A 15,484-nucleotide genomic window follows, 5' to 3' on the forward strand; every position below is an offset into this window, starting at 1 on the left:
AACTTTCACTAAAACGTTATCAATGAGGCCCCAGGCTTTTATTTCTATATGATTATATTTTTTATGATAGAAAATTTGCCACAGCTAATGATTACAGTTTGGAATAATTTAGAGTACCATCTCTTGCCTGTTTCTCAGTGAGGGCATGCATACATTCCATGAAGAGAGAGGTTGCATTTATCAAGTTTGCAGTTTTAGATCCCAGAGGCACCTTACAGACATCCAGTATTTGTTGGATGGATGGATGGATGGATGGATGGATGGATGGATGGATGGATGGATGGATGCATGGATGGATGCATGGATGGATGAATGGATGGATGCATGGATGGATGCATGGATGGATGCATGGACAGTTGCTTGAGTGGTACACTACTCATCAAGATCGATGAAAACGATTCTTGTTTAAGCAAAAGCTTGGGAAGCAAAGGTTTTACCACTATGAATTGAATGACTAAATGGCTAACTGTTTTGCTTTGTTTTTCTTTTTTCCTCCACTGACTTTTTCTAACTCCCCAACATCTCAAGATTAGTTTTATGCCAGATCCTCTGTCACACAAAAAAAGACAACAATAAATCAGCTTCAGCATCATTCCTAACATTTAAAACTATAACTTTTCTACTGATATTTAAACAATTTTCCAAAATACAAATGTTTGAAGGACACACACTGCATGTCCTATGTAATAGAGAGCATGTATGTTTCATAAACTTCTCAGAGATTTGTGTAAAAAATATGTTTTCCCACAGGCCATCAACACTCCATTTATTTTGCTGAGTAATAAGAGTTGACAAGTTCCTCTTTAAGCTCACTTCCCTCTTAAAATTGTGCTGCTTTCATGTGGATTTGTACATGGTTTTAGAGCCAAGCCACTGAGCATTCTCTCAGGAACTTTCCAAAACTGCAGCATAGAATATTGACAGAGGAGACACATGGATCATTTATGCACTTTATTACAATGTGTCATTTTTCTCTATTTTATGTATTTTCTTTTGCTTTCTACCTCTGCCATTCTCAGAAGCATGGGACTTTTTCAGGGATTATGACTTGATACCAAACAAAAAAAGAACCCCTCACTTTCAGTGATAAAATCCATCTCTTATGAAAGTATTTTACTTGAGGATGAAGCAGGGGGTATGCTCGTTAGATAAACCAGACTCCACTCATTTAAACAGAAATTTTCTTTATAAAAAACGGATTGAAAAAAAAGAAGAAAGTTATTTGAGATATTCTTGTATCATTTATCCTGAAATTGAAGTATAGCACAGAGTTACAGGACCTGAGAGGATGCTAGAAAGGAAGAGGAACAACTCACAGTTCGGATTAACTCTGGAGCTCAAGAGAAAAGAGTGGGGGAAGTCGGCAACACCCATGAAAAGCTCGAATTGAAGGAGCAGATTTCTCCACTATTCAAACCGTTCCTAGGGTGCATCATCCTGCATATTTCAGCTTCTGCTTTAGGGTTCACGTCTGGAGGCTTCCAGTTTTCCTGGTTTTGGTCAGGTGTTGCTGGAGTGTCTGGCAATCCCAGCCTTCTGCTTCGAGAGGCAGAACTGACGCTGATAGATCAGCTGCTGTCCAGATTACTCAGTGCCTGCATCTGCTGCTTGACGATCTCCGTGACTGCCTCTTAGCCTCTGTTTTCCCTCGTCCTCTGGTCCTCCACCTCTCTGCCAACACAATCATGAATGTCCTTCCTGGTTTAATCCCGCCAGGGGTCTCAGTCTGTAAGAAGCAATCCATGAGATACATTCTTCTCACATCAGTGTTATAATGCCATCCGAAGCCCATGGCTGCCCTCGGATACCCAGGCACTAGCTGAGTGCCACTTGGTTCATTTTTATACTGAGGATGTGTTTGCTGCAGATGCGCTTGCCTCAGAAGCCTCTCTGCACTCTACTCAGCTCTTCCTTTTCTTCTCACCTGGCCTTTGTTCCAGGTATTTTCAAGGAAGAGTGCCAAAATCACACAACCTTAAAATTGCTGGTGTCAGCCGGGCGATGGTGGCGCACGCCTTTAATCCCAGCACTTGGGAGGCAGAGGCAGGCGGATCTCTGTGAGTTCGAGACCAGCCTGGTCTACAGAGCTAGTTCCAGGACAGGCTCCAAAGCCACAGAGAAACCCTGTCTCGAAAAACCAAAAAAAAAAAAAAAAAAATTGCCGGTGTCAGCAGGAACATTATACTTGTCACCTGCTGTGTATCTGAGGAAGGGGCCCAGCTACCTGGGTTTTCTCGTCTCCAGGTGATTCTTGGGTGACCTGGAGTTGAGGAGACCTAAATGTCTGCAGTTATCCATGCCTTATGTTCCTTTTGGATTGCTCCTGCTTCCATGCTCTAGAGAGTTTTATTCTCCTTGGATATTCCTTCTTTTATGGAATCTTCTTCTCTTTGAAGTTCTACCATAAGTGTGTTTGCCTGGTTGACATCAAGTGACTTTCTTAATTGCTATCCTCTTTATTTGCTAAGTCAGGGGCTCTCAATAGAAACTGCAGCTCCCTAGTGGGCTAAGCTAGCTAACCAGTTTGTTCTGGGGATCCCCTGCTCTTTCTTCCACAGTGCCAGAACTGCAGCAGGCTACCATGGTCCCCAGGCTTGCCTGAAAACCACTTTATCCATCGATCCATCTCACCATCCTGTATCTCTGAAGATTGATTGTCTCTAGACCAGGATGGAGAATACTTTTGGCAGCAAACCTTTTTTTTTTTTAAATGGCTTACATATAGAAGCCCAACTACAGTCACATTTTTTTCCCAGCATGCACAGTTGACTATCAAAAAAAGGGCTGTTATTTACCTTCAAAGTTGGTAAGCAAATTTCAATCAAAAGCTGTTACTGTTGTCAACCAAGAGGCCCCTGGAAGAATAAAAAGTGTACAGAGGATAGGTTACTGGCCCCTCGTGGAGCTCCAGATTGTCAAACTGTCTTTTCCCTAAATCCTTCTCTGTAATCTGTTGGAACCCTTTCTTCCTTTTCCATTATCTCTTTCCTTCCCACATGTACACATTACCATGCAGAGTTAGCATAATTAGATTTGGATTTTATTCCCTGTTCTGGAATGTTTAGCATGGCGGGTGTTGGCGGAGGTTTAATGAGATGTTTTTGTGTTACATTGAAAAGATAGAGGATAGATGTGCCCTTAAGTATGTTCACAGTGTTCGATGCTCTCCACAGAACGGATTCAGTCAGCAAACAAGAGCTGGTATAGGAAATCCTGAAGCCACCCTGTAACCACAGACTAGGGAAGAAGCCTGGTTCCCAGATCCTCTCTCCAGGCTAGAGACCAGCTTTTCCAGCTTGAGATCATTGCCGTAAGCCTGGATAGCAGATTTCCTCTCTTCTGGATGACACTGCTGTTGGCTTCTCATCCTGAGGTCGACCTGTGCTGATGGAGTGCACATCCATTTCACATAGTGAATATTAAGTGCAGGTGCCCAGGCCCAGTTCCCAGATTCTCATAAAGCACCAGAGAGTTGATGAAGCAGCACAGGACCCTATGAGAATTGTTTGATTTATCCAGTAGGTACGTGCTGTGAGCTGCAGTGCATCTTCTATGCACCAGTTCTAACTGTAAAAAAATTAAAAAAAAAAAACACTGTTATAAATAAATAAATAAATAAATAGAAGAAACAGAAATCTCTGGTTCTATAAGGTTTAGGTTTGTTGGAGGAAGACAACAATAAATAAAATTATTGAATAAATTATTCAAGATGTAAAAGTAGTAAGTGCCATGGACAAAAATAGAGAGAAGGACTAGTGGGTGGGACACGTGGCTTCTCTATAATGTCTTCATTTTCTTGAAGCTTAAATCTCTCTTCCTTTTTTAGGACCCCATTGCCTAATGCTTACCCCAGTCACTTCCTTTGCTGGGCAATTTAAGAGGGTGCTTCCTGACACGAAACAGGATCCTGACTTCGGTTTTATTAGTTCAAGGAGAAGGTCATGAGCCCTGATCTGGCCTCTCACAGCCTGCCTCCTTCAAAAACCTTCCAATTCATTCATTACCCATCAGCAGAGATGGACACTGCTTGCTCTATTTGATAGGTGTTGGAGGGGGCGGGGGTTGTTACCATGGTGTTGACACAGATTGACTGGGGGAACTGAGTCCTTTCCTGAAGTCTGGTTTTGGTCTGATCCACTATGGTTGGGAACTAGATGCTGTACTTTGCATCCTAGATGGAATGGTCAGATGCAAAGAACTTTCATCCTTGGCTGTCCCCTCTTTATTTAGAGGAGCTCAAATGTCCTTGCATCGGTTGTGGATAAAAGTTTACATTTGCTTAACTGTTGTCTTAAAAATAGATTAATTGCTTAGCTTTAAAGAGTTCCATCAGCAAGAATGACATGGAAGGGGATTTCAGGTCCCTAGGAAAAGAAGTCAAGGAGTTACTTGGAATAACACCAACTGCCAATCAACAAAATGTGATTAGGCCATCTAGTGAGCTAGGCTGGTGGGAATCCAGCATATTCCTTTTTTCTGTGTCAGGTACTCTTGGATAATAGAAACTGGCTACAGTCTCCAAAGGTGACAAGCACTCTGCTTCTCTTTGCTGTGGATGCTCTTTACCTTGACAGCTGGATGAGCATCCACTTGCCCATTTCTGTTCCTTACATGTGCAACTCTTCTTTTATATCAGTGATCGACCTGCTTGGCTTTTTATCATCATCTGTCACTATCATTCAGCTCTGTAACCTGTAATGGTGTCTTGTTTTAAGTTTTTAAAAAAGAGGCAGTATATAAAAAATAATCCAAATATTCTTGACATAATACTAAGAACAATTGTGGATGGTTTAATGGATGTTTCTATGTGATCCTTGGCTATAGTTGATCTGAATCCATCATAATCAACCTACACTTGTACTAGTATTCAGTGGATTGGGCAAGAATATAAAAAAGTCTGAAAAGAAACAAGATTTGTATTTGTTTTTCTGTGATCTTAGATTATCTCCTTGCTCAAGTTCTATGGAAGTATGCTAGAGGGATATGTAAAGAAGATGAAATAAAACTAGTCAAATGATGAAGAATGACCCTGGGCAGAGGGAGACAATATGGCACAAAAGGAACTGCCTTGTATATAACACCGATTCCTATCCCAATGAGTATTTGCATTTGGTATTAATTTAATGGAGACAGAAACTGAAGTCCAGAGAGTTCCTTCCAGCTGCATCACTGCCAATAAGTTACATCAGTGTTTTGTAGCCACTGATTTCACAAATTATTGTGCTGTCTCCTTTTGGAAATCACTGTGATGTTTTCAGGTCACCTCAGAAGCCCCTCACTGCTCCTCCTCTCTTTTTTGTTGATACAGATCATGATGATGGATTTGTACAGATCCACCTGGCTTTCCACACCCGTTAGCCTTCTGGCTAAGAATGGTGTCAGATATGGGCTACAGTAGGGATGGAGGGCAGAGCTTTAGTTGGCGGACCTGAGATTGCCCTGACAGTGTACACAGGAAGTGGTTGCCAGGCAATTGCTAAAGGCTAGGGCGTGCAGGGCAGCTGTCTCTAGGAACATGCCAGCTCTTGTGCTGTCGTTGATGTTTGTCTGCTTCAGTGTCTACTCCATAAGAGAAAAATCCAGGCTACTTGGCCTTCCAGGAGACTGATGCTAACGCAGTCCTTCTTGCTCCAAAGGGGGTTCTGAAGGGCTAGTTCACATAGAAATACAACTATTGTCAAATATTGCTTTACCTACAATCAAGGCGAAACTATTACTCTCTGAACCAGACCAGGGTTTAATCTTCATTCAAGAGTTCACTATGTGTGACTTTCACCAAGTGTGCCTGCCCATGCCTCAGTTATCCCACTTTGAATATATAGTTATATTTTCCATATGGAGTTAACCTGTTAAGCTTCATTTATCCCATTTTAACATAGAGTTATTGTCAGGGTACCAAAAAGTTCCAGAAGGGTGCTGGTTGCCTACATTGTCATGGAAGCCTTAACACACTAGGAGGGCATAACAAGAAGAGGTTCTTGATATTGTAAATAACTGAAACCCATAAAAAAAAACTTAACATGATGTCTGCAGCCGTGTTTATATGTGGAATGACTTAGTCTCAGGAAGTTGACTATGAGTTGCTATCATGCATTTAAAAATATGTAGGGAAAGATGGCTAGTCTGTTACACAGAAAGCAATCTGTAATACCTCAGAGATAAGCCAGTGTTATCTTCTCAGCAAGCAGGAAAGACTGCATCCTGGAGCTCAGAGATCAGATTTTTAAAGGGTCTGCAGCAGAACCTAGTCATTGACTACAGAGAAATAAGTGAGAGAAAGAACAATAAGGAATTTTCAGGTGGTTGAAAACATCTTTGTTGCTTTGTAGAAGTTAGTACTGACTGAAGCATCAAAAGTGGAGTACTAGATTTGACAGCAATTTGGACAGAGTTGTTCATGTATCAGACATAGAGACAGATAACAGTCTTGACTCTTCCAGTTAATCTTTCTTATATTTTTAGGCTCTCACAATGCTTTGCATAGAACATCTCAGCACTACAAAGGCTCCCTTCTTTCTAAATGTTAGCTGTCTGATCTTTAATTTGTCTACCTGCCAGCCTTTGAGCTCCTTTAAAACTCAAATCTTATTATAGTCTCGAATCCACAGCCACTCCCACAGTCAGTTCAACACTGACCCAGTTGAGAGAGCTATCCGAAAAAAAAAAAATGACACCACATTGCAACCAGCTGCCTCTTCAAGAGGATCTGTTTCCATTCCTATCAAGGCCAAGGCCTCCATACCCCAGAGTCCTACCTTCCTCATTCACTGCTTTCAGCACACTAGTGTCTTGGTGCAGCTAGACACACTGAGCCAAGTATTATTAGGCCCTTCAACATTTCTGGTTGGTTGAAATCCTCTTCCTGTAGGTATCTACAAGACTTGACCCCTCCCTTCCCTTTGGACTTTCCTCAGCTGTTACCTCACCTTTGAGCCCCTCAATAAAATCAGGCATGCCTCTTGTTCATGCACATCAATATACAAACAGTCTGTCCTCAAACTGATTCTTTTCTGTTCCACTATGACTCATTTTAATAGCCAGTATTTATATTTATTTATCTGTTACCTCTGAGCTAGAAAATAAATTAATGAAGACAGAGATCTGTGCTTTAGTCACTGGTGAATCCTCAGGACAGAAGAGAAGAAATGATTGTGAAATTCATATTAAACACACAAGTGTGTGTGGCCTAAGTGGACTCATAAGTTGGAATTAGACCTTTCACTCCTCTAGCTAGTTGGCTCATTGTAGGCAAAAACTCCCAATCCTCACAAGTTCTACAATGACTAAGCAGGTGGAAAGACTGACTGGGAACTTTTGCATGCTTTGAATATACAGATTTCTATTTATCATCCTTTTATTTAAATTAGATGTCCAAAAACTTGTTTTTATTTTTAGTGTGTGAAAAATGCAAAAAAAAAAAAAAAAGTCATCTCTCATCTCATGCTGCTATGTGGTGAGTGATGGATTCTGCCAGGCCATGCTGTGGCTTTATCTACCAGCCATCCATAACAGATATGGGTCAGAAAACCTAGGCTAAAGTGAAGTGTCTGAGAGCCAGATTGGAAAAATGAGGACATCTGACTTTGGTTTAACTTTCTACAGATAACACAAAGTTCTGCCTAGGACCTCTTTTCCATCCATGCTTTATGGATGCAATAAATGGTCCTTCCCTGAGGCATTCCAAATGAATGTTATAGACCTTCTCTTGCATTGACCCCAAATCCCAGGCTTTGGAGGCAGAGGTGATATTAGGTTTCAGCTGAGTTTTGCATGAGCTAGTGGGTGAATTTAGGACCTTGGTGGCCCAGTCAACAATTTCACTTTTACCATTCTTTGTGTTGCTCAATGTCTTTGTTGCCATGCCCTTAACTGCCAAAAGCTCTTCATTGTATGTATACTTTGTGGCCACAGTTTTTTATGCTACGTGAGCTAATTTAGATGGAATCATTACTCCTGCATGTTCTGGTCACTTGAGCTCGCTATAGAACTACAAATGCCTGTCTTGGAACAATCTGAAAAGTATGTATTGACACTGAGAAAGAAGGTTTTATGGCTGCTTTCATGGCCCTCCTGGCTCCTCCACATAGCTCAGCCCAGACCTTGTTTCTCTTGTTTCTGCTACACAATGTCTGCAGCTTCCAAAGCAGACTGTGCATCCAGATGTGGAAAGCTATGCTTGAAGAGCCATGTGATCATCTGAGCACCTATCAGGAGCCCAGACTTGCCGAAATTGGGGCGGGGAGGATGCTCTAAGAAAACATGCTTTAAAAAACTGTACTTAAAATATAGAAATACTGCATTTTCAGTAAAATACTTTTCCCTCACAAGAAGAAATGATCCTGAGTTTTGATTGCCAGCAAGCTTGAAGATTTCTGTTTCCAAGGAAGCTTGGAGCAGTGGGATATGATTTTACGAAATAAAGTAAAGGTGTACTCCAGGATATAAGATAATCAACGTGCTTTGTATTCAGAGGATCTTCTCCGAATCTTAGTTTCGAGATGTGCATCCTAATAAGATGGTTTTCTCAATGAAATAGTTTCCAAAGATAATGTACTAACTCAAATGTAAAAGAAAATCCACTTGAGCAATAAGGAAGAAATTACTTAATGCTTCAAAAGTTTCGCTTTCTGTTTACTGTTGGTTGTTAGTGTGCACCAGTGTGTGCTCAATAGAGCTGCACTGTAATGGGACTCGTCATTTCTAGGGAGTCATTGTGTGTCTTGCTCGGTGAATGGGACTCCACATAGAAAATCCACCGAGAAACTGAACTGTAAATTTTACAGATGATTGTTTAGTCACTGGTAGAGTCTTTGAATAATGATTCCCTGGAGATTTTGTGATGGCTAAACATAAAGTAATATGAACAAGTTATTAATGATGATTTGGTACTAATTATGTGATTTTTTTTCTTCCCCCTCCTCTTCATCCCCCCTTCCCCTTTTTTTACGATTAGGTTGGGACATTTGGAAATCTCATTGTACAACATGCTGCGATTAAGTCTCTCACCGACTGTTTCAATGGGATTTCGTCTGGTAGCTATGGTGGCTCTCTTGTTTTCCCATGTTGACCATATAACTGCGGAAGCAGAGTCAGAAACAGGAGGAAATGAAACCACTGAATGTACTGGCTCATATTACTGCAAGAAAGGGGTGATTCTTCCCATTTGGGAACCCCAAGACCCATCTTTTGGGGATAAAATTGCTAGAGCAACTGTGTATTTTGTGGCCATGGTCTACATGTTTCTCGGAGTTTCCATCATTGCCGACCGGTTCATGTCCTCCATAGAAGTCATCACATCTCAAGAAAAAGAAATAACCATAAAGAAGCCCAATGGGGAGACCACCAAGACTACAGTAAGGATCTGGAATGAGACAGTGTCAAACCTGACCTTAATGGCTCTGGGCTCATCTGCTCCTGAGATTCTCCTCTCTGTCATTGAAGTATGTGGCCATAACTTCACTGCAGGGGACCTTGGTCCCAGCACCATCGTGGGAAGCGCTGCCTTTAACATGTTCATCATCATTGCGATTTGTGTTTATGTGGTCCCTGATGGAGAGACAAGGAAGATTAAGCATTTGCGGGTGTTCTTTGTGACAGCAGCCTGGAGCATCTTCGCCTATACCTGGCTTTATATAATTCTGTCTGTCATCTCTCCTGGTGTTGTGGAGGTCTGGGAAGGATTGCTCACTTTCTTCTTTTTTCCCATCTGTGTTGTGTTTGCTTGGGTAGCAGACAGGCGGCTTCTCTTTTACAAGTATGTCTACAAGCGGTATAGGGCTGGCAAGCAGAGGGGGATGATTATTGAACATGAAGGAGACAGGCCAGCTTCCAAAACTGAAATTGAAATGGATGGGAAAGTGGTCAACTCTCATGTTGACAATTTCTTAGATGGTGCTCTGGTTTTGGAAGTCGAGAGGGACCAAGATGATGAGGAAGCAAGGCGTGAGATGGCAAGGATTCTGAAGGAACTTAAACAGAAGCATCCGGAAAAAGAAATTGAGCAATTAATAGAATTAGCCAACTATCAAGTCCTAAGTCAGCAGCAAAAAAGCCGAGCATTTTATCGGATTCAAGCTACTCGCCTGATGACTGGAGCTGGCAACATTTTGAAGAGGCATGCTGCTGACCAAGCAAGGAAGGCTGTCAGCATGCATGAAGTCAACATAGAAGCAGCTGAAAATGACCCGGTCAGTAAGATCTTCTTCGAGCAAGGGACATACCAATGTCTAGAGAACTGTGGTACCGTGGCTCTTACCATTATCCGTAGAGGGGGCGACTTGACCAACACTGTCTATGTTGATTTCAGAACAGAAGATGGCACAGCCAATGCTGGGTCTGATTATGAATTCACTGAAGGGACTGTGATCTTTAAACCTGGGGAGACCCAGAAGGAGATCAGAGTCGGCATCATTGATGATGATATCTTTGAAGAGGATGAAAACTTCCATGTGCATCTAAGCAACGTCAGAGTCTCTTCTGAAGATTCAGAAGACGGCATACTAGAAGCCAATCATATTTCTACACTTGCTTGTCTTGGGTCCCCCTGCACTGCCACTGTGACCATTTTTGATGATGACCATGCAGGCATCTTTACGTTTGAGGAACCAGTGACTCACGTGAGCGAGAGCATTGGCATCATGGAGGTGAAGGTTTTGAGAACATCCGGAGCTCGAGGAAATGTTATTGTTCCCTATAAAACCATTGAAGGAACAGCCCGAGGTGGAGGGGAGGACTTTGAAGACACGTGTGGAGAACTCGAATTCGAGAACGATGAAATTGTGTAAGTTACATTGTGTGTGTTTATGTGTGTGTGTGTGTGTGTGTGTGTGAATATTTTTATGCATGTGAGCATCCATGATTTTAGCAAATGGAATTCAAGGAACCATAGTTATCAAGTTATATTCCTTTCAAAATAACAGATCTCTCATAGGTATTTCTTTTCAATATGCACTATACACAAGATCTTAATTTCATTTTTTCACTTTTGCCTTTTACATATTTTGTATAAATTGTAGGGCATGATAAAATGATTTTGTAGCACAATTTAATAGATTACTTGAGAGGAGTTGAAAATTTTTATTCCATTATAAATTGCACAGAGTACTTATGTGTGTATGCATAACACATAAATATTGAAAACAACTGTTCAATAAACCCACAAAACTTTCTAACTCCATTGCTGTGCACAAACCTGGAAAAGCCTAAAACTGAAACACCTCTGAGACTATCTTGGCTACCAGGCATGACTGAATGTTTCTCTATCTTTCATTTGATATTGTGTATTATGAAAATATATGATAATGCATTTACTTGAAGGTTAATGTTGAATCGTGACATATGACATTTATTTATTTATTTACCAGTCTGGTTTTATTTTCTGTGATTATGCAACCCTTTTTACCCTAGTGATATAAAATAGAGTCAGAAATAAGTTTTCTACCAAGCATTCTCACAGATGAGGAGTGGGACAGAGACAAAGAAATGGCAAGCGACTGACCCTTCTCTCTTCCTTATTAGTGCTTAGCCCTGTCATGGTGCCTTGCTGTAATACTGGGTAGTTAATTATGAAATGATTGTTCTAGCAAGAGCTGCTATTGAGAGAACAAGGTATCCTGCCTAGTCTTGGAGACAATTTTGTATTCAGCCACCCAAAAAGACAAAAGAGAGGACATGGTAGTATCTGCAGTACATCAAAGGACCTTATCATGAATAACAGTGTTGACTGAAGCATTGGTAATTTATGAAATTAAGGAAGGAAAAATATGTTCATGTGATGAATTCTAAGACTGGTTAGTGTTGGAGCTACCAACAGGTAACATATTTAAACAGCAAGTATATGTTCTCCAAGAATGACATTCTTCCTACAGAGTCCGCCAAAAAAAAAAAAAAAAAAAAAAAGAAAAAGAAAAGAAAGCAAAAATATGGGGATTGGTAGAGGGAGTACGTTTCCCTTGTGGAACTTTCTGGAGTCCGTAGATTTCTTTGATGTTGTACAATAGAAATGAGTGGTCCTTGAATTCAATTAAATATTGAAATTAAAAAAATGAGGGATTATGCTTATCATCCTGTAGTATATAGAGGTGGGCGGTGTTTGTATCTGTTCTATGTTGTTAAGATTCTACTTACTGAGATGTATTTTATTGGTAAATGAATTTTATGGAAATAGAATTTAGTAGCAATACATATTACACACTAAATAAAAATTTTCCAGGGACTTGCTTTGACTATGATCATGCCCAGATTAGTTCACATCTGTTCTATTTTTCTACTTCCTGTTTTCCTCCACTAAGTTTTTTAATAACTTTAGTTATAGACAGCTCTTGTGATCCCTGTAAAATTTTAATGAACTCTGAACGTAGTCCTGAACCAGGTCAAAGCTGACAAGGGTTTTGTTTGCTTGCTTGGCACAGGATAGTTTCTCATAAGGAGAAAACTTTCTCCATACTTTCTAGAGTTAATCTTGTTCTTTCTACTCTGTTACTAAGTTTTTTTTTCTTTTTTCTTTTTCTTTTCTTTTTTTTTTTTTCCAAGTCATAGATAAGCAATCTTCGGTTTGGTGGCATAAGCAAACAAAGGTCTCAGAAGTTCTCACTGACAGGGATTAGATGGAATAACATTCTGCCAAGCTTTATTGTAAACATTCATTCAATGCAATTAAATTTATTTTATTCTTGCTAAGGGAGGACTATGGTCAAACTCCATCTTTACAAATTGATGTTTCCTTTGACGTTTTGTAAGAATTGGTACTTTTATTTCTTTGTGCATGTGTCTGCAAGCATATGCATGTATGTATGTGGAGGACAGAGGCCAACCATGGGTATCATTCTTCAGAAGTATTCTATCAGGTTTTCTGAGACAGTCTCTCACTTATCTGTGACTTACTGGCTAAGGTATGCTTAGACCAGCTGGCTGGACAACAAGCGTGTGCCCAAGGATCCACCTGTCTCCACTTCCCCAGGGCTCTGATTACAGAGTTCTGAAAATCAAATGCAGGTTTTCAGGCCTTTGTGACTCCTCTCTTTTTCTCTCTCTTTTTCTCTCTCTCTCTCTCTCTCTCTCTCTCTCTCTCTCTCTCTCTCTCTCTCTCTCTCTCTCTCTCTCTCTCTCTTTCCCTCCTTGAGTTTCTAGATCAACCACCAGTGTATAAAATTATTACATTACTGTATTATATTCTCGACAGTGAAATGAGAGATATTAGAAATGGAAGAGCATTTTTTTATAAGTGGAGTGAAATTATGGCCTTACATTCCCAGCATTTTAATCTTAAAAAGGTTTTAGCTTGATTTTGTAGAATTTCATTGCTACCAGGTATTTGAAGGTGCTGTGTAGGCTTGTTGCTTCTGAATATTTCTTTGTGTTACTAAGATTTATTCTTGAGCTAAGCACCAAGAACTTAAACACAATATAGAAAAAAATTATTAAATATATGTAGCTGTGCTGACTTTCTGCTGTTTAGAAATACTAGTATTTTCTTGTTTTCTTTTTATAATGAATCTCTATGTTCTCCAAAACTAGGTCCACACATTAGATCCAGAGTAAAGAGATGTTCTCACCATGTAATGAAGTTGGGTGTGTGCACTCAGCTTAGGTTGTTGTTAAGGAAATGTTTCTAGCTTACTCAATTACATAGCTAGTTTTGAGAGAGATGGCTGTCTTTGAACCCTACAGTCCACAGGCAGAGCTGTTGACACAAGGAAGTTTCATTGAGTACTTTGAATAATGTTTTTGTTTGTTTAACGCTGCACACAAAGCCTGAATTTATTATTCTTTTCAAGGCACAATAAAGAAATTCATAGCTAAGCTTAGATAGAAAGGTTATCTAATTTCAAGGGTCCATTAACCATGGTTGAAATAGGGTCCAATCTGATCAGCAGCAGAGACAGAGGCTGTATACTTTTATTGACTGTTTGATTTCTAGAACTAAAGAGATCTTAATCATCATCCGTTTCTTTTGCACATTGCTTTTCTGTGAATAAAGGTCTTAAATGTAGCTACAGAGTGTAGTAATATCAGCAGTGGTGTTTTAATTATGTCGAACCGCAGCTACATAAATGTAGAACAGATCTGAGAACAAAAATCAGTCTGATAATAAATTGTTATCTTAGCATTCAGTGGTTTTTTATTAGAAATGCATCAACTTTGTATGTGTATCTGTGTGTGGGTGGCTGAGTGTGGGTGCACATGCCAGTGTGAACATATGCTTGTGGAGGCCAGATGTTAATGTTAGTCTTCCTCAGCCTTTCTTTGCTCTAGTTTTTTGAGACAGATTCTCACTGAACCTGGAACTCACCAACCGGCCAGTCTGCTGGAATGTGAGTTCCAAGGATTTTCCCGGCTGTGCACTGCCAGTCCATAAATATATATAGTGAACACACATATATATTGAATCCTAGCATATATGTATATATGCTAGGAATTCAATCTTAAGTTTTTAATGCTGGTGTGGCAGACATTTTGCCAGCTGAACCCTCTTCTCAACTCTTAAGTATCAGCATTTTTATTTGTAGTCAAGACAATAAGGCCTCCTAATTCTGTCTTGAAGTGTTGAAGATATTTAAATATTTAACAGAAAAATGTCTGCACCTATTCATTCATATTCTAATACAAATGACTTGAATTATTTCATATTGACCTTTTCTACGATCATATGTATAGTTGTGTATAAGTGCTGATAAGTAATAATTGTTGCTATAATATCTAATAAAACGTTTTATCAAGAAAACTCTTAAAACTAAACTGTAAAACTCCACTCAAGGGATGTAATTACAAGCACATGCTTTTGTACAAGATCAGTCAATGATAAAATGCAAGCCCATGCCAAACAGTCTTAACTTTCAGTAGGGAATTCTGTCTAATGTTAATAGCTAATGAAAAAAGTAAATTAAGAACTCACTGATGTGATTTGTGGTTGGTAGATGATACCCACATATGTGAAGCCTGGCTGATGGTTATTCTCTAATGATGCTAGTGTAGTGGAAATAATTATAACAAAATACAATCTGGTCTTTCAAGATCTATTATTAGCTTAAGTGTTCTGGGAAATGTTAAGGTTAATTAATTAATGTAGTTGCAAATCAAATTTAATTACTTAGTGGTGGCCCAATAATATTACCATTTTGGAAGATAATTTGAGAGATTATGATTGTTTATTGTTATATATATAAAATGCTGAGCTGAGAAAACACAAAAGAAGTAGGAATATTTGCATAGCCTATAGCTTGGCAAGTTATTTTATAGACACTTTTGTACTGTAATATAGTGCAATAAATGATGAGTTTATCCAGTTAAATTTGGATAATTATTAAATTTTTAGGTATTGTGTATAGCTTTATTAATTCTAAGAAATATTCAAGCAATTTTAAGAAGTACAGAACTCCAAAAATCAGTCTCTACATAATTTTTGAACAAGGATTAGAAAATAAGTAAACATTAATATTGTATAAGTTGTAATTATCATTACTGTTATTATTTCTTCCACTTCTAC

The 15,484-nt window shown here is 39.5% G+C and overlaps 1 protein-coding gene across 8 annotated transcripts in view; it reads left to right on the forward strand.

The window, feature by feature from the left end:
- The window catches only part of Slc8a1 (solute carrier family 8 member A1), a 369,285-nt gene that overhangs the window by 68,421 nt on the left and 285,380 nt on the right, over window positions 1-15,484 (forward strand). For all 8 annotated transcript variants that reach the window (XM_057762222.1, XM_057762248.1, XM_057762235.1 and 5 more), the window contains exon 2: window positions 8,954-10,780. In XM_057762222.1, coding sequence (XP_057618205.1) covers window positions 8,985-10,780 — 1,796 coding nt within the window. In that variant the 5' untranslated portion in view covers window positions 8,954-8,984. The remainder of the gene's footprint in view (window positions 1-8,953; window positions 10,781-15,484) is intronic.

Source organism: Chionomys nivalis, chromosome 1 (assembly GCF_950005125.1).
Source record: "Chionomys nivalis chromosome 1, mChiNiv1.1, whole genome shotgun sequence".
Classification (NCBI taxonomy): Eukaryota; Metazoa; Chordata; class Mammalia; order Rodentia; family Cricetidae; genus Chionomys; species Chionomys nivalis.